At 37.5% G+C, this 27,848-nt stretch overlaps 1 protein-coding gene across 1 annotated transcript; it reads right to left on the reverse strand.

Moving 5' to 3' along the window:
- Nucleotides 1–1,156: 1,156 nt before the first annotated feature.
- topbp1 (DNA topoisomerase II binding protein 1) lies at nt 1,157–27,731 on the reverse strand. The gene is made up of 28 exons (XM_073830706.1): nt 27,532–27,731; nt 27,043–27,142; nt 26,813–26,947; nt 24,310–24,453; nt 23,969–24,150; nt 23,072–23,265; nt 22,794–22,985; nt 22,141–22,304; nt 21,850–22,013; nt 20,339–20,589; nt 19,956–20,260; nt 19,686–19,858; nt 18,306–18,517; nt 15,989–16,311; nt 15,246–15,431; nt 15,054–15,169; nt 14,355–14,478; nt 11,414–11,578; nt 11,213–11,306; nt 10,907–11,102; nt 10,443–10,672; nt 10,159–10,298; nt 5,466–5,565; nt 4,734–4,897; nt 4,534–4,662; nt 4,370–4,459; nt 4,067–4,228; nt 1,157–2,856 (listed from the first exon to the last, which is right to left on the reverse strand). Exons 2-28 carry the CDS (start codon nt 27,127–27,129, stop codon nt 2,719–2,721), a joined length of 4,560 nt encoding a protein of 1,519 aa, XP_073686807.1. The 5' UTR covers nt 27,130–27,142; nt 27,532–27,731; the 3' UTR covers nt 1,157–2,718.
- Nucleotides 27,732–27,848: the final 117 nt, after the last annotated feature.

Consider the following 27,848-nt stretch of genomic DNA (forward strand, 5'->3'; position numbering starts at 1 on the left):
GACTGTAATAGCCTAAATAATAACATTATAACACTAACTTTCAAATCACCTGTCTCATGTGCACACCAGGTTTTGTGAAGTTTTGAGTTTTCGTTTAGGCTTTTGGGTGTATTTGGACAGGCCACTTTTCTAAACAACCCCGTTACAGCTTCCCAAAGGGTAAATTTCAACTTTTTTTTAAATTATGGACCTAGAGAGTCCAGAGAATTGTACCGCAGTTTTTTCCAGATTGAGCAAAAAACCTAGAACTAGTTTGCAAAAGTAGGTTTTTTACATTTTCTCAAGCATTTAAAAAACGGTTTAATTGACAGCAGTGGTTCCAGAAGCAAAGTTGTTCGGAATGAGGAGATCTATCGTATGATATGAATATTGTGTGTATGTGTGAAAAACCATGCAATATACAATCATTTTCGCCCTTGAAAAAGATGCTTGGTGGCGCTATTTGTTTTTATAGCGCCACCAAGTGGTCAAGCTCCACAAATTTTTGCATGTGACCTCATATTGAGCTCTTACATAGGTGTTGCAAGTTTGGCGAAGATATCTCATTCCATTGAAAAGTTACAGTCGTTTTAGTAAAAGCGGCCCTGCCGCTTTAGAACATTTTGGCTAAAGTTCCATTTTAATTATTGATATTCACTCTCCACAGAATCTGGTTTGGTTCCAATTAGGCAAAAAACCTAGAACTTGTTTGCAAAAGTAGGTTTAAAAAAAAAAAAAAAAAAAAACTACAAAATTTCGCCAGGGTGAAGGACGAATCCGATTCGACAATTGAACCTGTGGCGAACAGTTTAGGAGTTGAGCAATTCTGTACTTTTGCTTGCTGTAGCACCCCTGTAAGGTAGATTTGGGGCGAGCCTTGGCGCCATTGTAGATGGTGTGAGTACTACTATCCCTTCGAGTTTCAAGTTTCGATGACTTTGGTCTGCCCGATCAGTTTTATGTAGAGAGCCCGCCAACATACAGCGCCCCAAGTTCAAATCCCGACCCGACTTCTCAAACCCAAACCCCTATCTTTCTCCCACTTTGCTTCCTGTCTACTTTGATCAGTCCTATCATAATAAAGGCAAAAATGCCCAAATAAATAAATCATTAAAAATAATTTTAAGACATTCATAAGAAATGTTTATTTATTAAAAAAAAATAATAAACCCACACATTTCCAATTTGCCCTATTACTAGATAAATAAAGCAGCAGTTTTTAACATTGCCTTGAGCAACAATAGACCGTGTCCTGATTTTAACCAGGAACAAAGGGACATTCTGCTCCACTTCTATACAATTGCTGTGGCATAACCCCTATTCATACATTACAGAAATATGGAAATTTTCCATGGCCTGCATTGGTCATAACCCTCACAACATGCTACCTTTCCTCCTATTACCACAGCAAAATGGCACTGCTATCAGATTGGGGTCCCGTCAGGGTGGCTTATTCTCATTAGGTTGTGCTCACCCCAATATCAGTCTTGCAGACAGGTAAGGAGCAAAGAGGCCTTATCTGCACCAGCAGTTACAGTGCTGTTGAGCTCAAGCAAAAAAAAAAAAAAAGTTAATTTACTGCATTTAATTACTCATTCAAGACTGAAGCAAAGAAACACAGATTGCAGTGACAAAGGGTGATAGCAGATTTGTGTTCAGTGAGTGAAACAGGCATCCAGAACAGCCCTTTTCCCTTCCCCCTACCCTATCACCTCCCTCCCTCTGTGACAAATGGGGGATCCAACTTCGTAATCCGATGGCTTTGAGACTGTGGTTTAACCCCCCTTTCTCAGTAGTCGACTGGTGGCAGGCTTAACCATGACCAGGGTAAATCATTTACATGCCCATATAGGCCACCAGACTTTTTGAGAAAATCCAGTTACAGCATGAAGTCAATGTGTGTGTGACAGGCATCAAGGGATTCCATACACACTTCAATGAACAAAACAAAAAAATCTTTTAGGGGAAAAAGGGGGACACAGACTATTAGAGGGCAGTTAAAACATTAAAATATAATTTGTTAAAATGAATTTAATTGTGCAACTGCAAAAAAGGCTGTATAATTACATTCAAAGGTTATAGAAACCCTATTGTTAATATTGGAAGAGAACTGAAAGAGATCAATCAAGTGGTGTGTATTTGAAGTAATAACAAACTGTCAAAGTAATAACAATCTGAATTGGTTCTATGACATAAGCCAGACAGAAGCATCAAAAAAAATCTGTGCACTTGTTGCCATTAGTAACGAAACGGTTGCTGTGGACACAGAAGATTCCGATGTCTTTCGTAAGGAGGCATTACACCGGGGGTCAAACAGGAACTGTAAGCAACACCTTGAGTTAACGTAATTACTCATTACACTATCAGATAATCAGATAATTTTGTATGTAATAGGTAATACATGATAACTGAAGGATACAATTACTAGCAAGTCTGTCCACCCCACCTTTATGTGAAAAATGCTCCCTCTGGAGGGCAGGAAAAGGTAGTACACCAGTCTAGAGCTGTCTAGCATAACATAAATGCAAGATTGTGTAAATCTGGCTTTACTGTGGAATTTCCGTGGAAAACTGCACTTTTTAAAATGTTTATGCATGACTGTTCAATGGTTTCTTGGTCTGTGCTTCACATTATGAATTTATTTTTTATTGACTAGACAGACACATTTTTTATCTACAATGTAATAATTGAATAAAATCACTTAAATACATATTACATTAGCATTTGAAATTGTACGTTTCATCTCACACGGCTCTTCTTTAATGTGGACACTTCCCCAGAGGCTTTCCGTTTACGTGAAGATGTATCTTGAACTTTTTCTAGATCATCCGCAGCTGCTCCGGGAAGATAGTAAGCGTCCATTGAAGGAGAAGGCTCCTGAAAAAAAGAAGCTATTTAGATATCTAATAAATCATGCCTCGATAATCATTTCAGATCTGAACAAAACATATAATGTTTCTGGTGCTTTATTGTCAGGTGTAGGGCTACAGGATTAATTGACATAAAACTGAAATCACTTACTGTGTGACTCCGCAAATATATGCTTTTCAACAAATAAGCATGTCAGGATGCTTAAAGGATTATTTCACTTCCAGAATAAACATTTCCTGATAATTTACTCACCACCATCCAAGATGTTCATGTCTTTCTTTCTTCAGTCAAAAAGAAATTAAGGTTTTTGAGAAAACCATTCGAGGATTTTTCTTTATATAGTGGACTTTAGTGGGACCCAACTGACTGAAGGTCCAAATTGCAGTTTCAATGCAGCATCAAAGGGGTCTACACGATCCCAGCCGAGGAATAAGAGCCTTATCTAGCAAAAAGATTAGTAATTTCTTAAAGGGGAGGGGGGGGGGGTAATGCTATTTCATGCATTCTGAGTTTTTACACTGTTAAAGAGTCGGATTCTCAGGCGAAACATGGCCGAAGTTTAAAAAAAAATTTGAGCTCAGCTTTCCAAAGCAGGCCCAGAGTCAACACTGAATTCGCACATCATTTGATACTGAAAGGAGGGTGAGTAAATTATCAAGAAATGTTTATTCAGCACATGAACTAATCCTTTAATGTTTGAAAATGAAGAAATTAAGACACCTGTACTGTAAAAAACAAACAAAAAAACTTAACTTTATTACAAAATAGTTACTTTTACAGATTTTTTGGTAAATTTTATTTTAATATTTTAATATTAAAATAAATTCATATTCAACAATCTTATTTTAATATTTTAATTTATTAGTAATAATACATTTCCTTAAGAACAAGTTGCCAGATATTGCTATAAAACTTCCATACAGAGACATAAAGACTGTTATTATATTTGAAAGAAGACACATTACCACTGTATAACCACACTCTCTACATGAGCTGTTTGTGCTTTGACCCTGTTAACTGCTGCTTGCAGTTATATTTATTATTTTACTGTTAATGTTATTTTTATGATTATTTTATTGTCATGCTGATATATCATTACACAATTTTAACCAAATTGTGCAGCACTACAAACAAACCATGAGCTGGGAAAAAACAAAATCTCCAAAACGTACTGCCCTAGTCGTGTGTGATTTATATCTGTTTCATAATCTCTTACCTGCATGAGGTAATCAGCAATGTATTCTGGTTTAAGACATTTGACCCCCCGAGCTGCAGCCTCACTGATATCCACTCTGACATCACCTGGTTTTAATCGACTAAAATCCACAAATAGGTGAGTGGTCTCTTTAAACAGCGAGGGAGAAGGGTCTGGCAACACCTATACAGGAGGAGAAAAGGTTAATACAAGACAGAAAGGAGATGGAAATAAAAAAAGACTGCCTGTAAGGTCACAGAAAACCAATTATATTATGAACTCAACCTGAAATCAAAAGAGACCACAGAATGAAATACAACAGACCTTGGCTCCCCCAGACTGCAGCAGCCGTCTGAATCCAGCCTCTCTGGCCTGGTCAATATTCAGCATCACAGTCCAGCCGCCAAACGCTCCCTGCACATCAATAGCATTAGATGCTGCACCATGTACTTGCATGCTTATCCAAGCAAAACATATAACATGTATACCTCCTTGTTCGAGCTGCTTTGTAGTGTTTTCCTCCATCGCATGGCTGCCAGTGCCAGTTTCTTCTGCTGAGAGTTGATGGATGGCAGAGCGTCCAGGATAGAGCTGCTGCCCCACTCATACTGCTCCTCCTAATACACATACAGGACATGAACAACATTGTCTTTCATTACTGAAAGACACTAATCACAAATGCACATACCTCTATGAAGTGTCCTTCCGAGCGGCAGGCCTCTAGATACGAGCGGTGCAGAATCCACTTGCCCGCTGCCATAGCGGCCAGATACTTCTCATTCCTCAGAGGATAACCAACAATCACATGAGTGCAGCTGGGGTCAAAACTCTGCTTCTCCAGCACAACACCACCTGCACATGTATACAAAAACAACAAATTAGGTATGGAATACAACAACTAAATAGATAGTATGAATACAGTAAAACACTGTAAAAACAGTAATATTGTAAAATATTACTACAATTAAAGAACTGTTACTATTTTAATAAATCTTCTGATAGGAAAACAATTTTTAGCAGCATTACTCCAGTCTTCAGTCTTCCATGATGCTTCAGAAATCATTCTAATATGCTGTTTTTTGTAAAATGGTGAAAAATATTTTCAAATTTCTGAAAAGTCTTTTTCAGTTTTTTAGCTTTCTACCGTAAAAGTGTCAAACTTTTCATCTCATGGCCAATGTATCAAGTCCTATTCCATTATGTTCTATGCCATTTGCTGTTGCTCTGTTATTATGCTTTGTAGCTATTTTTGACGTCAGACTGAAATCTTACAGCAGGTCTAATTTTACAGAGGGTCCCTCATACCAATTAGCCAATTATTTTGAAAATATGTAGTTCCACACATCCCTAATTCAGTGCAGTCAGGTACACTGACAGACAGCATAAAAAGTACAAGTACAAGGCTGCTTTGTGTACTAACCTAGCTCCTCTATGAGATGACTGTAGTCAATGCGTTCCTGTGGGTTCAATGAAGACAGCAGGAATCGTGGAGGATCCTTTACCCCCTTTATATCTTCAATCTGTTGAAGATATATCCTGTTAGATTTGGTTTTAGATTTCAGTCAGATTTGAATAAAATGAGCCAATGATATCTGTTGTTCATGTATACAGTGGCCAAAATTATAAGAACACTAGTATTTTCACCAACTAAAAAATGGTTTCAAGTCAGTTATTTCTTTCTTTTGCTGTAATGTCAGTTCCTTTTGCCAATAACTGTAATAATCCAATGAGAATTTAGTTTGCACAAGGAGTCTGACAACAGCCAGTGCTCCACACAGCGATCTCTCATCTACTTCATCATCCAGTCTGTTTGGAATGACATTAGTAATCAGAACAAACTGAGACAGACTAAATCCAGAAAAACTGTGGCAAGCAAGATGCTTCAAGAGACCTACCTGCAAAGCTACCTGAAAAACAATGCGCAAGTACAAGAGTCTCCTTTAAAATTCAGGTACAAGTCAATTCACTGACTTAAGTTTTCTTAATTAAGAACATGGGTATGACCTCTTAATTTCGAACTATCAAAGTGCATTAGATAGAAGAATTTCTACACATTTTTTTCCAAATTTTAACCACAATAAATATTGTATCATGGACTCACCAAATGTTGATTTTATTTAGTTAATAGAAGTTAATCTATTTATGACATTATTCATGGCAGCATTCTTATTTTAAAGCATTTTTATTGCCTACAACTAAACAGTACTGGAGCTTTGCAGGCAGGTTTTTTGAAGCATCATAGAGATGTTGCCACAGTTCTTCTGGATTTAGTTTGTCTCAGTTTGCTCTGTTTCTTCATGTCATTCCAGACAGACTGGATGATGATGAGATCAAATCTATGTGTGGAGCACCTGCTGTTGTCAGACACTTTGTGCAAACTAAAATCAAAAGATAGAAATAACTGACTTAAAACCTTTTTTTAGCTGGTGAAAAATACTAGTGTTCTAATAATTTTGGTCACCACTGTAGGTGTGCGTAGGGCTTTTGCGATAACCACAATATTGTAATACCACAATTCTCACAAGCTAACTATGGACAACAAGTAACCGTAAATAAGTTAACAAAAGTGTATTTTTTCTTCGAATTGGCTCTTGTTTTTACTTCATTAAGACACTGTGTACCATTGTGATATGTAAAGGTTCTGTAGATTTGCACAAAACAGGCCTAAGCAGACAGAGAGAGAGAGAGATGGAGAGAGAGAGATCAACTGAGCATTACCCACATGTTGTTTGTTAACTGAGCTTTGTAAAGTGGCACTCAAAGTTCAACTAATTTTAACACCTTGTTCCATTCATTGATGAATGAATTATCATTTTTAAACACATTACTCGAATGAATGGTTTAATGACACACTTATAAAAGGTAGCCACTTGTCGCCACCTACTATTATAACAATGTACCCTGCACTGACTGACAGCCTGTTAACAACAACATGCAGAGACAAGTCCAAGTGCTTATACTGGTAAAATACAAGCACTCTTAGAAAGCCTCTTGTCCAGTCAGATTTGAGAATGAATACTAACTGTTATACATTTAATAAAACCCCTCAAGAACATTAACCCCTTAAGCTCTGCAGCATATTTTGGATTTTTTTCAGAGTTAGGCACACCAGAATTTAAGAGAGCGCCCTAACCACATACTTTGGAATAAATTGATAAAAATGGTCTCATTTGACAGGAAACTTTCTGAATTTTAAAACATGAGTAAATTTTTGCATATTTTGTATTGTATATGTTTGTAATATTGTCATAAACACAGTCAAAAAGTCAGATTTTTATATATTTTTTTTATTATTTTTTTTATGTATATATCTGTAAATTAGGAAAAGTTTGGTCTATGTTCCTTCAAGAGGTCTCATTTTATTCCACTAGGTGGCAGTAAACACGGGAAAAAAGAATTTTGTTGATAACATCTTCCAAGCAAAAGTTATTTAGCTTTGACTGAAATGAGGCATTGGAGTCTCCTTTAATTCTCTTTTTTTTTTTTCTGAATGCAGTAGACACACCTGAACTTAAAAGAGCGCCCTAACCACATACTTTGGAATAAATTGATAAAAATGGTCTCATTTGACAGGAAATATTCAGTGTTTTAAAACATGGGTAAAATATTGCATATTTTGGATTTCATATTTTTACAATATTGTCATAAACACAAAGAAAAAGTAAGAAAAATTATTATTGTTTTAATTTAGTTGTTATTTAGAAGTCTGTAAATAAGGACCAGTTAGGTCTATGTTCCTTTAGGAGGATTCTTTTGATTCCTCTAGGTGGCAGTAAACACAGGAAAAAAGAATTTTGTTGATAACATCTTCCAAGCAAAAGTTATTTAGCTTTGACTGAAAGGAGGCATAGGAATCTCCAATTGTGCTTTTACATTATTCATTTTTGATTTCTGAAAGCAGTAGACACACCAAAGGGCGCCCTACCCATATACTTCGGAATAAACTGACAGAAATGGTCTCATTTTAAAGAAAACAACCTAAGCTAAAAGCTGATATAGGATTTTAGGCTAGTATGTGAACACAGATGTAGTTATCAGTGCAGAAATATGATGCAAAAGTTTGCTTGTTCACAGGAGTCATTTCAGTTTTTGTGTTTCTTTTGAAATTATTCTTCGATATTTTACTGTAATGTGAAAAATCTGTGAAGTGAAGCACATATTTATATTCCTGAGAGTAAGAGCTTTCATTTGATATATGACTTGTCTATTTTTAGTGAGTTTGTGTGCCATAAATATGAAACATCATTATTTGTCTGATTTTCTCGAGGGGGGGGGGGAGGTTGCGCAATAACGAATTTAGACTGTATTTTTTTTTTTTATGTAAAATTAATGCAAATATCATGGGATTCGCAAGAAAGCAGAGGTTCTAAGCTTTCAAAAAATACCATATATGTCTAGTTTTGTGCTTCACAGTTCATAGATTTAAAAAAAAAAAATACGATGACCCCCCCCGTGGACCCGTCGGTGGGTCCAAGGGAGTGGCCAGAGCTGAAGAGATTTTAGTTGATATTTAGAAGTCTGTAATTTAGGACCTGTTTGGTCTATTTCCCAGCAGAAAGTTTCTTTTGATTCCACAAGGTGGCAGGAAACATGAGAAAAAAGAATTTTGTTGATAACATCTTCCAAGCAAAAGTTATTTAGCTTTGACTGAAAGGAGGCATAAGAATCTCCGATTTTGCTTTTGCATTAGTAATTTTTTTTCAATTTCTGAAAGCAGTAGACACACCAAAGGGCGCCCTACCCATATACTTCGGAATAAACTGACAGAAATGGTCTCATTTTGAAGAAAACAACCTAAGCTAAAAGTTGATATAGGATTTTAGGCTAGTATGTGAGCACAGATGTAGTTATTAGTGCAGAAATATAATGCAAAAGTTTGCTTGTTCACAGGAGTCATTTCAGTTTTTGTGTTTCTTTTGAAATTATTCTTCGATATTTTACTGTAATGTGAAAAATCTGTGAAGTGAAGCACATATTTATATTCCTGAGAGTAAGAGCTTTCATTTGATATATGACTTGTCTATTTTTAGTGAGTTTGTGTGCCATAAATATGAAACATCATTATTTGTCTGATTTTCTCGAGGGGGGGGGGAGGTTGCGCAATAACAAATTTAGACTGTATTTTTTTTTTTTATGTAAAATTAATGCAAATATCATTGGATTCGCAAGAAAGCAGAGGTTCTAAGCTTTCAAAAAATACCATATATGTCTAGTTTTGTGCTTAACAATTAATAGATTTTTTTAAAATAATACAATGACCCCCCTGCGGACCCACCGGTGGGTCCTAGGGCGTGGCCAGAGCTTAAGGGGTTAATATAGCAAATATATATAATGGTTATAATATCACAATATGGTAGGGCTGGGCGATTTGGCCTAAAATCAAAATCTCGATTAATTGAACATTTTAACCCGATTACGATTAATGAACGATTATTTTATTCATTAATAAAATTATATTTAATTATATTTAAATAATATTTATTTTTTTGCCCTCATAGTTCACTGACAAGTTTTGTACAGTAAATATGCGCACATATTACAAGTGAGAGATTTTTGAATGAAGGGTGCACACACTATCTACTATCTATGATTATTTATTGAACATCAGTGTTGAACAACTGAAATTAAAGCACACATTGCTTAAAATGAAAAGTCACATTTTTCTTAAATTAGTGAAAATAAATAACTTGCACTTTTGGAAACAAAATAAATTTATAAAATAATAATAAATATTAAAAATTAAATAATTTAAATATTAAATTAAAAAGAAAATAAGCAGTATCTCTTCTAAATAAAATTACTCTTGTATATCCTGTAAATACTTTTTACTGTATAAATACTGTTTAAGCTCTCCATCGACATGTCGGCGGAATAACGCAACGTAACGGAGCAGGGTCACGTGACTCCACACGCAGTAGTGTTTTTAAAGGTAAAGTAATTGAAATAATTGACCTGGAAAAATTTGATCGATTATAGGTTCTGAATGTCGATTTCGATTAATCGCCCAGCCCTACAATATGGAGCCACTCATTCACCATGACAGCCCTAGGTGTGCTTGTATGTGTGTGTGTGTGTGTGTGTGTGTGTGTGTGTGTGTGTGTGTGTGTGTGTACCTGTGGAAGTGAAGGGACTGCAGGTTTAGAGGTGGGGAAAGCAAGAGTAGGTGCTTCAGGTGTGTCAGGGTTCTGTAGTGTGTCAACTGGAGGAGAGGTCATCTTTGGCTTCAGCTGTGCATCGATGACTTCAAATGCAGCTGGAAAGGGTCAGAAGAATTGAATAAGAACATTTGCAACAGAATTTAACTTCTTTACACTAGACTTTTAAGGTTTAAGGCAAGTGTTTGTTTTTTTTGAAAATGAATACTAAATTAACACTAAATTAATGCATTTTCTCATACCCATTTCTACCAGTTCAGAGTCAGTCATGGAGTCCCTGCCATTGGTTGTGTGGTCAGAAAGGGCCGGTGGGACGATGGCAAGGGTTTCAGAGTGCTGGGAGGGGCTGCCAGGCCACTGCAGGTTATCAGCCAGTTTAGCTCTCTCCTCTCGTGCTGTGGGGTCATCCCACACAATCTGCTCACTCTGAGATGGCTCTGTGTTAAGGTCCACAGCCACTTGACGTGACATCCTGCCAAAAAACAGTCTTTTAACATTACAACTTAAAAATTCAACTTTCACAATGGAAAAAGCGATGCAACAGCTTAATGATAACCAGCGTCTGATGCACATCAGTAAGAAGTATCAAAAACAGATCTAGATTCCCCAGTGAACAACTGAAAACTGTGCTGTATTCTCTCAGATGCTACAAGTTGAGACAGCCATGGGATCAAAGAGGCTACTCTAGCTAGTCTTGTTTTTATACCGTAGGGCCTCTAAAGTGCGGCTGCGTCTTCCCATTCGCCCCAGGCTGTCCGGGGTGTGGGGTGAGTCCAATCCCCCTGAGCCTGTTCTGGCCAACCGCGAGGAGCCTCGTCGACCACTGGTCAGTTTAGTAGCAGACATGATCTCCTGAAGTTGCCTTTGAAGACTCTCTCTCATCTCAAGTGTTTCTGTGAGATCTGAGAGAGGGAGAAGATAAGAAAAAAGAATGAAGAGAGAATGTGAGTTGTGAATTGTGAGTTTTGATCAGTCAGAGACAAAGAGAGATTTAATATGATTCAATGATCACTTCTCTCAGTGCTGACAGTCTGATCCTTCTCAGGCTCTCCCACACTGACGCACTGAGGGGTTGAGATGTCTGTGATGTTGTCACCAGGACTAAGCTTTAAAATAAAATTAAACAAATTATATATAAATATATTATATATAAAGCACAATATGCTATGATTGAAGAGTATGGGTAGTGCAGTGCAAGGTATAAATTCCTCACCCTGGTCTCTTCATTGTCTGTAAATGCTCTGAGTCTGGTGCGTGGGGTGGAAGGAGGAGGTGACCTCTGAGTGCTATCTGCCACCTGACTCATCGTGAGGCTCATTTTTGGGTTGAATGTAAAAGGGTAGAGTGACTCAGACACATGCCTCTGCTCATCTGCACACTGAAAATAGGATGGACAATGGGATTTAAAACCACACCTTTTCACTATGCTTTAAGGTCACTTTTGTACTAACAAATAGTTTTGTACTAACAATTTTGTTGCATGCTCAGATAATATAATATGAACTACTGTTAAATATTTTTTTTTATTAACTGATAAAATGTGATAGTAAAGACTAGGGCTGCCCCCTAACAGTCGACTAACCATTAGTCGACGAGAAAAGGCTTGGTCGACCAAAAACTTATTAGTCGCTTAGTCTGCGGAAAAAACCCAAGTCATGCCGTCCATGACGGACAGATCGTTATTTTTGGTCATACAGATAAAATGAACACATTTTTCAAATCTGCAGAGACATTGTTTGTATGTGTGCACTCACAATAACAACAAAACACTGCACTTTTGTAAAATAACAAAAACAAACTAAAAAAAAAAAAAAAAAAACTACTGAAAAACTTAGAAACTCAAGTGTATTCTTATTCTGCAATCCGTATAAAACATGCTTTACGCGTGCACTTGAGCGCTTCTATGAGTCTATGCAGGAAATTAAAGGCTCATTATTCTGATTTAAATGGTTATTTAATAAATGTGTAGGGCTGCAACAACGAATCGATAAAATCGATAAAAATCGATTACTAAAAGCGTTGGCAACGAATTTCATAATCGATTCGTTGTGTCGCGCGACGCAGAGACATTTGGTTGTTATTAGGCTATATATATTAAAAAAAAATTTGAGCGCAGAGCGGAGTGGACACATTCGGTCTCTCTCCCGCACTGATGCCAGCAGAGTTCGGCACCTCATAAGCTGTGTTTCCATCCAAAAATGCGAATTTAACTTATGCGCAAAACTGGAACATTTGAGCATAAAGCACCGTTTCTACATTATATATATATATATATATATATATATATATATATATATATGCTGCCCCGATTTATATCAAACATGTTTGATATTTAAGCCTACTTTGGCTAGCGTACTTTCACAGCAGCCAATGCTCGATCGCAAAACAGCTGCTGTATGGGTCGTTGGATAGTGGAGATGGAGAAAACTACTTCTATAGTTTTTGTAACACTGTCTGTCTGTATAATGTGTCGAAAACATACCACAAACGTAAGGAGAAAGAGGAGCTCTGCTGAGGTGAAATCGTCTCAGTTTTGAATAGGGCTGTGACGGTGGCACGTTGTTTTTTTATAGCCTACACTTCAGTCAGCGAACAAGCAGCCTAAAAACGCTAAAATAAATCAAAGAAATAATATATTTAATTAAGAAAGTAGCCTAAGAGTATTAAATAGGCTATTAAACAAACATTCCTTGTAAAAATGTCCGACAGCTCATCAATTTTTGGCCGACTGAATTTCCAGTCCGACTGTCTTTTTTTCTCTTTCTCTTCCTCATTACACAGCTGCTGTTTTTAATAGCAAAGTGATTACATTTATTTTCGTTCCTTTAGTTTATAAAGTTAATTTAGAGATATATTTGGAACACTTTTTGTTTGTTAAATTCAAGTTTTTGTTTTTTAAAGTTATACCTAGCAAACAGCGGCAGACAGATCAAAAGCCTGCTTAATTCATCGCGATTTAAATTAAAATCCATTGATATAAAAAACTTAAAACATATCACAATATTAGTTTAATCATTCAATCAAGATAATTCCAAAGTTTGTGCGGACAGAAGCGCGCTTTGCAGGACATGGAGACGCCAGTGCAATGTGGAATTTCTTTTTTGCTCATAAAGGTAAGAGTAATTTACCACCCGGGCCGGAACTGTAAAGGGTCTACCTTAGTTTGTGTGTACTAACAGTATCAACAAAATGTGCTCTTAAAGAAAACAAACAGAATACGCTTGATATCTTTGGCTTTAAACAGGAGCGCTTCACAATAATTAACCGAAACCCAGGTAATTGCCTCACAAACACAATATCTATAGAAAGCTTTAAATTATTATTTTACTATAAAACGAAATAATTAAAATCGAAAACAAAACTCTTTCATTAGCTAATCCATAAAGATGCATTAGGCATTAATGAGTAGATGGCAGGATCGTCAATTTCATCTTTGCAACACTGAATCAGAAAATACTAGTTTATTAATAAGTAATTCGAATATTTTCTTAATTTTTGCCTTGACACATTCATGGTAATTACTTTTGCTGGGGCTTTGAGGCCAGTTTTGCGTGCATTTGAATGCGGAACTCTTCCAGCTGGTCGCTGCTGATGACAGGACACTAAACACGGCCATGGCAGAATGAATGTAGCAGAAAGTTAGTCAAGTTATCCCGTTCCAGCGTGCAAAGTCACATGACTTTTTTAATGCGCACTGAGGAATTTAATTTGAGATATATTTGGCAGATGTAAAGCATTCATGTGTATGTTTTTTGTGTTAGTCCATTTTTATTTTATTATTATTATTATAACAGTTCAAGGAGCAACATGTTCGTGCACTTTCTAAAGATTTTAGTTCTGTTTTTGAATAAAGGGTTGTAAATCCCTTGGTTTTTTTATTTATTTATCCGATTCATCGATTAATCGAAAAAATAATCGACAGATTAATCGATTATTAAAATAATCGTTAGTTGCAGCCCTATAAATGTGTAATTATTCGACTAATGCTTAAATGGAACGACTAGTAGACAACCAGAAAAAGCTTTAGTCGAGGGCAGCCCAAACGACATTTATCTTACAAAAGATTTGTTTTTTAAATGCTGTTCTTATTCAAAAATGTACACAGATGCCTAGCTATGTGAGATATGTATTTGGATGCACTTTTGTTTACGTACAGCCTGTAGCCAGTGTTGTGACACTATATGCAGTCCTCTCTCTTTGACAGCTTTGTATTCTTTACTGTTGTCTCCCACTTTACCCTGGTAGATGTAATGAGTGACAGAGTCGTCACATGACCACCTATGAGAGAGAAAAGCCATTACACTCCACAGATTTGTTAAAAACAAATCTACTGTATCTTCTACCAACATCACAGATGGCATCATTAGTTTTAGATGTCAGGCCAGTGCGAGCCAGGGCTAACGACGAGCCAGGCCAGGCCAATGGCCTCACACTTTAAGCCGCAAGGCCAAAATCATGGTGCATTTCCACTGTCAAGCCAGCGCTACTCTAAAACCCACACATTGAACAGAATTACCAGCGGGTTGCAATTGCAAGTTATTTCAGACACTTGCTGGTGTCTGGAGGTTAATTTTAAAATACAGTAGTCAACATTTGAAGTGGATCAAAATCTTTCATCCAAGTTGTCCTAAAACCAAAACAATACCCGTTCTTGTCTTAGGACAACTCTGATTAACTTTTTTGATCCACTTCATTTGTTGACTAGTTAGTTTAAACAAATGAGAAATAAAGTTTAAGAAATTACAGAAGTGACAGTGGAAATGCGACTGGCCCTGGCAAGCACTAGCATGCGCTCTTTTGGCCTGTCAGTGGAAACGCGGCTTTTGTGAGTAAGTCAGACATTTAGCATTTACCTGAAGTCTGCACCAAGAGAGGCAGCCACTGCATTGAGTTCACTTTGTTTCTTGCTTAATTTCTTGCTTACACACACCACCACCCCACTGAGAGGAGCTGTGGCCTTCTGCTCCACCTGCATGATGGACACATCTGTTTACATCTGTATTCACATAGAGGTTGTGTGTGTATATGAGCATGTCTGGGTGTACCTCAGGTTCAGGCTCTTTTCCCAGTTGTGGACTGGCAGTCATGGCTGCAAGGCTTGTGACGTGGCTGCGGTTGCTGTTTGCAACGGCAGCTTTAAGGTTCCTCTCAATGACTTCTGACAGAGGAGTCTCTGCCCTCTGACCTTGCTGAGGCTTATTACCAGGAGTCTGTAAATGGTCAAACACGTCCTACGACACAGACATACCACAAGTTATTTAGTCTTATTTATTTTATCTTAATCAATGTGCACTTCTCTCTGCCCCATAGAATTAATGCTGGTTTTACTACTGTATTCTCTACCTTATTTTACCCGGTGCAGTCATTTGTAAATTTAATGTGTCTGGCTTCCATATAATTTTAATGTTTTATATTAAATATGATCAATGGTTTGTAGTGCGAACTGTTTTACCATTCACTGCTCTTCATTATTCTTCTTGTTATTTCCCTAAGGTGGCTTATGAATCAGAAGTCACAAATTACCAGACAACAGCTTACTTCCACATTAAAAAATAAGGTGGATATGTAATTCTATATGGCTAACCCCTCTACATGTGAAATGAGCAACAGTGCCTCCACCAAACTGCTGAACACTGAACAGACAATGAGTGTAAATGGGATAATGTTTCTGACAATGTATGATTATGTGGCCTTTTCATATCAGTCTATTAACAACATTTTTAAACCTAAACAAAGCAAAGCATGTTTTCTAAATTTTAAATTACATCCCTTCCCATCTCCAGCTCACCTTTGTGTTAAATGAGGGCCCAAAGAGTTTGTCTCTGCTCAGAAAGCGAGAGGGAGTGTCTAGATGGAGGGAAGAATCTTTCTGCTGTGCTCCTTTAGCCTCCTCCTGTCCTGGGGTGGCGACATCCAGCAGCTCCTCCTCTCCCTGTTTCAACTTCCTGACTGCTGAGCGGACTGTGCGGCTCTGAAAGCGAGCCGTGTCCAAAGGGGTGATGGCAGCGCTATTTTGTGGGCCCAGTAGTGGCACCTCTGGAGAGCGCTGAAGAAGACGCAGAGGTGGTGGATCTTTCTGAGACGCTCCAACAAAACTGTCCTCTGTTCTCTCTGTGTAAAATAACAAAGAGAGAGTAATTTTTGGTGACCAGGTGGCATTTAAAAACAATTAAAATTTTTGGGTGAACTATCCATTTAATACTGTCAATAAAGGGTTAGTTCACCCAAAAATGAAAATTATCCCAGAATTACTCACCATTAAGGCATCCTAGGTGTATATGTCTTCTTTTAGACCAAATCCAATCAGAGTTATATTAATACGACCTGGCTCTTCCAAGCTTTACAGTGGCAGTGGGAAGATGTATTTATTCAACAGTTCAAAAGAAATCCAATAAAGTGCATCCATGATTACAAAAAGTTCCTCACAGAGCACTGGGGGTGAATAAAGGCTTCCTGTAGCGAATCAATGCGCTTTTGTAAGAAAAATATCCATATTAAAAAAATTATAAACACTTTTCTCTAGCCTGTTTTAACTGTCATGCACACAAGCTGTTCCAGGTGGATGACATAGGAAGTATGCGTAGTACATGCGCCAGTGTGAAGTGATGAATGCGGAAGCACAGAGAAGAGAGCAAAACAAAACACTGGTCACAAATTAGAAGCACAAAACAAGGGTTTGTAAAGAAAAATGTCAGAGGATTTTGATATAAGCCAAGAGGAGGTTTTCCGTTTGCTAAAGTAAGGAAACTTTGCTTCCTTTGTTCCTGTAAAAAACATTGGTTCTTACGAGACCAGCATATACTTACCACTGCACGTGCTACGCATACGTCCTACTTCATCCACCCAGAACAGCATGCACACATAACAGTTAGTGGAAGTTAGAGAAAAGTGTTTATAACATTTTAAATATGGATATTTTTCTTACCAAAATGCATCAATTCGCTATAGGAGACCTTTATTCACCCCCCGGACCCATGTGAGGCAATTTTTATAATGAATAGATGTGCTTTATTGTACTTCTAGTGGACTGTTGACCACAAAAACACCCACCGCCATTATAAAGCTTGGAAGAGCCAGGACATTTTTTAAGAAGAAAGAAGAAAGTCATATATGTAACAGGTATTGGAAGTAATATGTTCATTCTGTATATAGAATAAAACCAAAATGTTTACAAAGTACACCCGATATGTGTGTATCTCTCTGTGTGTGCAAAAACAGAAAGTCATAGCTGGACAATTTTATACTCATAGCCACCCTGGTGTGCTTAAAAAAAAAAAAAAAAAAAGTAATATTAATGGGAATATACTTTAGAGATATTTTACTTTGACAAATTTCTAGGGGTGCCAATAATTGTGGCCAACGTGAACTAGAGAAAAACATTTACTTCATAATAAAATTTCCATCGTTTTACTTCAATGACAGGTTAGAATTTGTGATTTTTTCAAATGAAAGATCTAAAGGATAAACGATGCAGATTTATTTTCACAGTCACATTTGCTTATATTTACCAAGGGTGCCATATTAGTGGAGGGCACTGTACCTAGGATGGCTCGAGGATGTGTAAATCATGGGCTAATTTCCATTTTTGGGTGAACTATCCCTTTAATTACTTACCCTCATGTAGTTCTAAACATCTTTGGAACACAAATCAAGCTATTTTTGATGAAATCCGAGAGCTTTCAGGCCCTGCATAGGCAGCAATGCATTATAATATTTCAAGAGCCAGAAAGATGACATCAGAGATTGAATAAACATCATTTTTTGTTTTCTTTGCACACAAAACAGCTTTCTCAACAGCCTCATAAATTTACAGTTGAACCACTGATGTCACATGGACTATTTTAATTGATGTCCATACTACCTTCTAGCTCTTGAACGTGGTGATTACATTGCCGTCTATGCAGGGTCAGAAAACTTTCAGATTTCATCAAAAATATCTTAATTTGTGTTCCAAAGATGAAGGAAGGTCTTACAGGTTTAGAACGACAAGAGGGTGAGCAATTAATAACAGAATTTTTATTTTTGGGTAAACTAACCTTTTAAGTCAGTCAAAATGTAATTTCAGACTTAAAATCAGAAATCTATCAATTCTACTTATGACTAACCTGGAGAAGGTGGCAGGTCAACCAGGTATCGTCCTTCATCAACACGCTTTCCTGTTCTGGCAGACTCTAAAACCCAGCGGATTGTGACTGCAGGCAGACCCCATTTCTGAGCTGCCTGGTACTTGGTGCCTTCAGGAGTCTGGAGTACCAAGTGAGTGCTGGCCAGCATTCCTTTTCTCTGATTAGCAGTCCGCACAAAGTAATCCTGAACACTGCAGACAGATGTGTAGGGGAAGAGAAAAAAAACAAAAACAAAAAAACTTAGATTAGCTTTGCAATTATGGTTATAATTCTGAATGGTAAAATTGCAGTTGCATTTCAAATGCTATTTTTTAAAGAGCTCCAGGTAAATTTAAGACTTTTTAGGACCATGTAAAGAAAGTTCAAAAGGAATAAATGGAATGAGACACAGAAATTCATCAAAATTAAATGAATTTATGAAAAGTTTACACCCCCTTTCTGAATGATCACAAAAACGATCTTAAGTAGCACAGGTTTATTTGTAGCAATAGTCAAAAATGCATTGTATGGGTCAAAATGATATGCCTTTTATGCCAAAAATCGGTAACACTTTACAATAAGGTTCATTAGTTAACATTAGTTAACCACATTAGTTAACATGAGCTAATAATGAACTGGACTTATACAGCATTTATTAATCTTTGTTGATGTTAATTTCAACATTTACTAATACATTATTAAAATTTTGTTAACATTAGTTAATGCAGTGTGAACTAACATGAACAAACAATGAACAACTGTATTTCCGTTAACTAATGTTAATAAAGATTAGTAAATACAGTAACAAATGTATTGCTCATGGTTAGTTCATGTTAGTTAATACATTAACTAATGTTTAACTAATGAACCTTATTGTAAAGTGTTACCCAAAAATCATTAGAATATTAAGTAAAGATCATCTTCCTTGAAGATATTTAATAAATTAATTCCTTCCGTAAATATATCAAAACTGATTTTTTTGTTAGTAATATTCATTTGAACTTTAAAGGTGATTTTCTCAATTTTTTTTTTTTGAACCTTCAGATTCCAGATTTTCAAATAGTTTTTATCTCTGCCAAATACAGTCCTATCCTAACAAATTATATATATCAATGGAAAGCTTATTTATTCAGCTTTATTGACGTATAAATCTCATTTTTTTTAATTGACCCTTATGACTGGTTTTGTGGTCCAGGGTCACATTTGTTCTTGTTGTAAATATAAAACGTACTTCATTTTGTTAGGAAACAAAAGGTAGTAGTAAATGTATCTTGATTTAAGGATGTTTAGATACTTATTTTGTAAAATGACAAAAATACTGAGAAAGACATAAAACTTGAAATTTCCTAGAAGGTGAGAACACTGAGCAAAAGGTTTCACCTCGCTCCCAGATGTTTGGCAAGCTGAATAAGAGATTCTCTCTCAGCTCCAGTGAACTGACTGACGGACAGCACACAGTCTTTGAGAGGAGAGAAGCCTTCTCTCACTGTTACTGGAGTGAAAAGTGGATGAGAGGCTAGCGGCAACACACACTGCTGCTCCACACACATGGCCTGAACATACACACACAAACATATTAGTCCATTAGTAATTTATAAACATCACAAAAAGTATCCTGTCTGTGCATAAACTCAAATGTGTCTTTCTTACCAGCCAGGTATCTGTTGCAACCTCATCTACTGTGGCCTCCACATCACAGCCCAGCAATGGCACGATAGCAAAATGCGCCACAGCTCTTGAGCGGCCGACCAAGATCTTCCCAGAGTTTTCCATGACTAGCTCTGAGAGTTGCGCTTCAGCCTCAGCTCCAAAACCAACCAAGATAAAGCGCTTTCCTGAAAACAGGCCAGCATCTGATGTTTCAACCAAGGTAGAGTCCTTCCCTGCAGGTGGAGGCTCTGGAAGCAAAACGCTCTGCTTACTGCTGGTACTATTACTGGCCTGAGGCAGCTCCACTACAGGAAAGAAAGGCAGGAAAGAATAAGTGAAACAGACAAGTGTAGATAGAGGCGTTTAAATATTTATCAACTCACCCACAGTCTGGTCATTCTCTATGTATTGCGATAGCAGGTCTTCCTCTGCTCTGGCTTGTCGGCCTGGACTAGGGGCAGGAGGGGGAGCTACAGAGGGTCTGGAAGCACGGGGGGCGGCTTTGTGAGGAGCAGGCATATCAACAGCGGCTGGGGCAGGGGGCAGGAAGGAGGGGTGAAAGTAGCCATCCTCTGGGAGCAAGGAACCACTGGAGAAACTGTCCAGCAGCCACTGCACAGTCACTATATGGGGTCTGAGAAGAACACATGTATGAGAAGTTTATTCTGATCAAAGAATGCAACTTAGATAGGAAGGGTCCATCTCAATGACTCAAGTTAACATCCCCCTTTCAGAATCTGCAAAATGTTTTTTTTTTACCAAAATAAGAGGGATCATACAAAATGCATGTTATTATTTAGTAATGACCTGAATAAGATATTTCACATAAAAGATGTTTACGTATAGTCCACAAGAAAAATATTAGCAGAATGATCCACAGCTGTTTTCTTTTTTTTGTTTAGTGATCCTTTGTTTAGTCTCTTGTTTGTCCTGCAGTTAAACTGCATGCTGGTCTTCAGAAAAATCCTTCAGGTCCCACAAATTATTTGGTTTTTCAGCATTTTTGTGTATTTGAACCTTTTCCAACAATGACTGTATGAATTTGAGATCCATCTTACACTGAGGACAACTGAAAGACCCATATGTCAAATTTACCCCAGGCTCTAAATGCATTGAGTTTCCTTCTAAAGCATCAGTGAGCGCTTGAACTTCTGTAATAGTTGTATATGAGTCTCTCAGTTGTCCTCAGTGTGAAAAGATGGATCTCAAAATCATACAGTCATTGTTGGAAAGGGTCAAACACACAAAAATGCTGAAAAACTAAAGAATTTATGGGACCTGAAAATTTTTTCTGAAGAACAACAGGCAGTTTAACTGTTCAGGACAAACAAGGAACTCATGAACAACTATCACTGAGCAAAAAGAAAAAGAAAAACCCAGCTATGGATCATTAAGGTAAGAATGCAGTATTAAGAATTAAGGGGATGTAAACTTTTAAACAGGGTCATTTTTATAAATTCAACTATTTTTTTCTCTTGTAGACTATATGTAAACATTTTATATGTGAAATACCTTACTCAGGTCAGTATTAAATAAACAATATCATGCATTTTGTATGATCCCTCTTATTTTGGTAAAATACTGCAGATTCTAACATTTTACAGATTCTAAAAGGGGGGTGTAAACTTTTGACCTCAACTGTATTTGGCAACTAGTTCTTCCTCAAAAGTTCTCGTTAGGGGCTTTCGTACTGTGCAGTTCTAGAAACTAAGTTCTAGGAGCTAGCCAGCAGGATGGATTCTTGAGAACCAATTTTCCCCTTGGGCCATTGCTGGTTGCTAGTTCCTACTGTGTGAACATATGAACTATGAAAAGGTTCCTTTGATACGAAAGCCTCTAAATACAGCAACCTGAAACCTAAACAATGTTTGGAGGGTCAGTAATTTAGACTGACCTGTGAGTGGCTTTGTCAAGAAAGACTTTGACCCCCTGGTCTGGTTCACCCATTACTATGTGTGTCAGCTCTTGGCTGGGCTGGTTGAACCGTAGCCCTCCGGCAGAGTTCACCATCCGCCGCAGTTTCTCTAGTTTCTTTGCTGATAAGCCACACAGGTATAACTACAAGACAAAAAAGGCAAAAAACAGGTTAATGATTAAAGATTCTTTAAATTACAGATTCAACATTCAAATTCTGACAAATGCAACAGGATATCACATAGACACATCCCTTTTTAGTACAACTAACCTTAAAGCCATCCAACAGGTCATCAACACGACAGACAGTGATGTCAAATGAGTCAACTGGATCTGGAGTCTCTATGTGGCTGATTCCTGCTGTAGTAAGGGCCGTTTCATTGACATTCATACTGATATTGGAAATATGGCTCAATCCAAGTAGTGAGGGATCTTCTGCAGAAACAAACAGCACGAAAAAAAAAACCGTAAACTTAATGAATCAGACATTCAAATTAGACATTGGAAATTATTTTGATCTGTACAGGTGATATTTTAATGTTTTATGAAGGAAATAAAAATTATAACTAACTTGTGTATAGTTATACACACTAGCTAAACTAAAAATTGAATGCATACTTGCTGACTGAAAGCTAGAGCTGCATTATTCTGGATAAATTGAGAATCACGACTTTTGGCCTCAATTAGAAATCACGATTCTCCCATGATTCTGAACTAAAAATAATGTGTGACAAAATATTAATTTAGAAATGAGATCGCATGGGTGTTTGAATCGAGATTGCGATCTTTTACCGATTTATCATGCAACTGTACTGAAAGCATTCATTTTTTTCCAAAAAGCACTACTTTTCAAAAGTGTTGCATCAGTAAGATGTACAAAAAAATTGTGCCTCGAGCAGAACAATTAAACAGTGTTTCACTCACCCTCTTTGCTCCTGCTGGGTCCTGTAGGAGTGGAGGTGTTGGGTCTGCCCGGCTTCTCCTCCGTTCTCTTCTGTCCACGCTCCACTGCATACCTGCTCTCATCCTGACAGAAGCCTTTCTCAATGCTGTCAAACAGCCAGTGCAGGGACACACAGTATACGTTCCATTTACGGGCAAACTCATATTTCTGACCTGAAATGCAACACATAAAAGTGAAGAACATACTAAGACTGTGTCCCAAAGCATACTGATAATGAAGTCAGAGATTATAGGGTCACCTGAGGGTTCACTGACAATGAGGTGAGTGCACTCATTCATCTTAAGCTGCCCCGTATAATTGCCTCCATTCTGCTCACACAACCTCTGAACTTCCTTACGCTCGACAGTAGAAAGTCCCGTCACACACACCGTACAGCCTTTCAGGACTGGACAATGATAGTCCTCCGTATTCAGCTCAGAGTGATGGAAAACACTATGGGGGGGGAGGGGGAGGAGAGATTTTTAAAGGTTTTTTAAGCCGAGATTTCAGCATGTAACTGTGATCAGCTTTTCTTTCCTAATGTAACATGTGACCCTGGACCACAAAACCAGTCTTAAGTAGCACCGGTATATTTGTAGCAATAGCCAACGTTGAATGGATCAAAATTATCTATTTTTCTTTTATGCCAAAAATCATTAGGATATTAAGATAAGATCATGTTCCATGAAGATATTTAGTAAATTTCCTACCATAAATAAATCAAAACTTAATTTTTGATTAATATGCATTGCTAAGAACTTCTTTTAGACAACTTTAAAGATGATTTTCTCAATATTTAGATTTTTTGGCACCCTCAGATTCTAGATTTTCAAATGTTGTCCTATCCTAAAAACCATACATCAACGGAAAGCTTATTTATTCAGATGATGTATAAATCTCAATTTCAAAAAATTGACCACTATGACTGGTTTTGTGGTCCAGGGTCACATTTTTGATTGAAATCACTTATCGAATCATTGAATGATGAATTTGTATTGTGAATGGATATGCTTGATTAGCTTACTTTTGCAATCACCAGCATGAGATGCATAGATAAACTGTATATAACAACATTGCAATACTACATAAAAAAATGTTAACTGTCAAAGAGTTGATCATTTTGAATTGACAGTGACTTAGACTATTCAGTAGTTACCTATCCTGAGACTTTTCCCAGCATGCTTTCACCCAGCTGGGCAAAACGATGGGCTTCCCTAGGCTTGCGGCCACCAGGTATTTCTTACTCCCCACTTCACCTGCCACCAGGTGAGTAACAGACACATTGAGATCACGGTAGACACGTCCACCCATCAGCTGGACAAGATCCATCACTTCACTCTACAAGAACGACAAAACAGCTGTTCATTTGTCATGCAGAACTGCACATACAGACATAATTATTTCACTATTTCAATCCCAATTTATACATAATACACGCAAGTGTAGAGAAAATAAACAATTATATGTCAGACTTAATAATAAATGTTTTCTCCTTACCCGTGCCTCTTTGTCAAGGTTGGTGCAGGAGATGGTGACATCAGCCAAGGCCATGTTGTACACAGGCTGCTCAGCTTTGGGCACACATCTCTGCTTCTGCAGACAGAACAGCACTACCAGAGGACTCACGATCCTGCATCCCAGCTGCAAAAATGACAAACATTTAAAGATTTTTATTAACTTTGTAAGATTATTGACAGTAACAACATTTATAATGTTACAAAAGATTTGTTTCAATAAATGCTGTTGATTTCCTTTAACATAAACAGTAAAAACAAGAGTACAGGTAATAAAGGGTTAGTTCACCCAAAAATGAAAATTCTTTCATTACTTACTCATCTTCATGTTGTTTCAAACCCATAAGACCTTCGTTTATCTACATAACAACACAAATTAAGAAACTTTTGATGAAATCCGAGAGCTTTCTGACCCTGCGTAGACAGCAATAAAACCGAAACATTCAAGGCCCAGAAAGGTAGTAAGAGTAAGGACATTGTTAAAACAGTCCATGTGACATCTGTGGTTCAACCTTAATTTTAAGCTATATGAATACTTTTTGTGTGCAAAGAGAAAAAAAAAAGTGAGGTGAAAACCTGGTAAAAGTGAGGTAGAACCCCTGATGTCCTGATAGTCACATGGACTATTTTAACGATGTCCTTACAACTTTTCTGAGCCTTGAACTTGGTATTTGCGTTAATGTCTATGCAGTGTCAGAAAGCTCTCAGATTTCATCAAAAATATATTAATTTGTGTTCCAAAGATGAACAAAAGTCTTACAGGTTTGGAATAACATGATGGCGAGTAATTAATGACTGAATTTTCATTTATTTTTATTGAACTAGTATACTAGTATATAAGAGAAGTTATATAGTGGTGTGAAAAAGTGTTGGCCCCCTTAATGATTTTTTATAGCTTTGGGACTTCCCAGGAGTGGCCGGCCGACGAAAATTACCCCGAGAGTGCAGTGACGACGCAAAAAGAGGTCACAAAAGACCCCACAACAACATCTAAAGAACTGCAGGCCTCTCTTGCCTCAGTTAAGGTCAGTGTTCATGACTCCACCATAAGAAGAAATAGACTGGGCAAAAATGGCCTGCATGGCAGAGTTCCAAGACGAAAACCGCTGCTGAGCAAAAAGAACATAAAGGCTTGTCTCAGTTTTGCCAGAACACATCTTGATGATCCCCAAGACTTTTGGGAAAATACTCTGTGGACTGATGAGACAAAAGTTGAACTTTTTGGAAGGTGTGTGTCCCATTACATCTAGCGTAACAGTGCGTTTCCACTAAAGCGTGAAGTCCGCGCTCAGCGCCGCTGGCAACACTACAACGCCACTGCTTTGGCGTGTGTCAAATTTAGGGCAGAGCACGCCTATGGAAAAACTATGTTACACCCTGTTTGCGTTTCATTGTTGTCTTTTAACGGCGATTCGCAAACGAAATACTGGCATGTAATGAAAGCATGCAAAGTGCATTTACTTTTGCGTGACTTCTTTAATGATATATGTGATTTCAGCCCAGTAATCCACCAGTTCTGCAAACACCCTGAAACATACCTCAAACTCTTGCGTTCCCTACTTTTAACAGCGATTGGTTGTCGCCCGGCGTTTTGCGCTCGAGAGTTGCATAAAGTTGAGGAATGCCCAACCTTTTTGACGCTCTCAGCCGCTCTCAACACTTTCTCCGCGCCGCTTTCAATCCCACAATGCACCACGCGAACGTTTAAGCTCAATATGAATGAATTGAAAATGCTCGCTTCGCCGCGCTCGCTAAGTACCAGTGGAAACGCACCATAACACAGCATTTCATAAATGAAACCATGAATTCTGCTGTCTACCAAAAAATCCTGAAGGACAAAGTCCGGCCATCTGTTCGTGACCTCAAGCTGAAGCAAACTTGGGTTCTCCAGCAGGACAATGATCCAAAACACATCAGCAAATCCACCTCTGAATGGCTGAAGAAAAACAAAATGAAGACTTTGGAGTGGCCTAGTCAAAGTCCTGACCTGAATCCTATTGAGATGCTGTGGCATGACCTTAAAAAGGCGGTTCATGCTCGAAAACCCTCCAATGTGGCTGAATTACAACAATTCTGCCAAGACGAGTGGGCCAAAATTCCTACACAGTGCTGTAACAGACTCATTGCAAGTTATCGCAAATGCTTGATTGCAGTTGTTGCTGCTAAGGGTGGCCCAACCAGTTATTAAGTTCAGAGGGCAAAAACGTTTTCACACAGGGCCATGTGGGTTTGGATTTTGTTTTCCCTCCATAACAAAAAAAACTTCACTCAAAAACTGCATGTTGTGCTTACTTGTGTTATCTTTGATTAATATTTAAATTTGTCTGATGATCTGAAACATTAAAGTGTGACTAACATGCAAAAAAAATAAAAAAAATCTGGAAGGGGGCCAACACTTTTTCACACCACTGTACATCACTCTCAGCTTTTGTTTTGTAACACTGTTTGATATGCACTGTTGCAAACGAATCATCACAGAAACGCACCCTTCTGCAGTGGTCAAAGGCATTACAGGTGAAGTCACTAAAAACAAACAGGGACTTGTCATTGTGGTCCAGCTCTAGTGCGGCTTCTTCATCCACCGTCTGCACATATTTCTCTGACTGCAGTTCCACTATTGCCTGAAGATAAGCATATGTTTATATGAACAAAAGATTCAACGGATATTAAAAGATATAAGGAGCATTTAATGACAAAAATGACACATTACGTTCACCTTATAGGCTTGGAGAGCCAGATCACTCTTCTGTCCATTGCGTTCAACAAATTTCACAATGTATGCTTCCTTGTTGCCTTTTGACATGGTGGCATATAATCTATATGACGTGAAAACAAACAAACGTGAAGGATTTAAATTAATATTGTCATTAAGGAACATGTAAACACCTGCTAATAATTAGTATGCTTTTATTTCAGTGTTAATCCGTAATGTAATTTTATTTTGTATATTCGGTTTTAATAGGTTAACATAAAGTAAACAACAAATTAATACAAAAATCCAATAGAAACCTTTAGAATTCTGACACTAATAATAAACAATCGGCTTCTCACTGCAGGTTGTTTTGATCATTATAAACAAGGCCAACATGACATAATAGTGTCAAACTGTTGCACAGCTCTAAAAGCAAGTTATCTATCGGGTGTCATTTATTTATTAAAATAAAACAACCTAAACAAACACTCATAATAACAAATGAAGACTTACCGCGAAACCGAGCAGAGTCCTGCGCTACTGCGCAGTGAATAAGTTACGAAGATTAAAACTAATTTCTAAAAGACTTTGATCTCATGTCAACTAAGTTTTTATCACTTCTGCACATACACGCATAGAAACGTTTATGCAGAATAATTAATGTGCTAATCTGTCTGTATTTTATTTTGAAAATCTATCTGCGTGAAACTGTATTCCAGTCATTCGCGCCTTTAGCTCTGAAAATAACTTCCGCTTTACTTATGTTTCTTGGGTGAAATGGGAGAAACTATTGAAATGTATGACCGCCACCCACAGGACTGGAGGACTGT

Source organism: Garra rufa, chromosome 24 (genome assembly GCF_049309525.1).
Source record: "Garra rufa chromosome 24, GarRuf1.0, whole genome shotgun sequence".
Taxonomy (NCBI): Eukaryota; Metazoa; Chordata; class Actinopteri; order Cypriniformes; family Cyprinidae; genus Garra; species Garra rufa.

What these genes read in the sequence shown, in the direction of transcription:
- topbp1 (XM_073830706.1), bottom strand. Translation starts at nt 27,129, where the DNA reads ATGTCAAAAGGCAACAAGGAAGCATACATTGTGAAATTTGTTGAACGC. An exon ending in GGCCCTCATTTAACACAAAG is followed by an intron (nt 15,432 to 15,988) that starts GTGAGCTGGAGA and finishes TCTGTGTCGTAG; the next exon opens with GACGTGTTTGACCATTTACA. An exon ending in GAAAAGAGCCTGAACCTGAG is followed by an intron (nt 15,170 to 15,245) that starts GTACACCCAGAC and finishes TCCATCATGCAG; the next exon opens with GTGGAGCAGAAGGCCACAGC.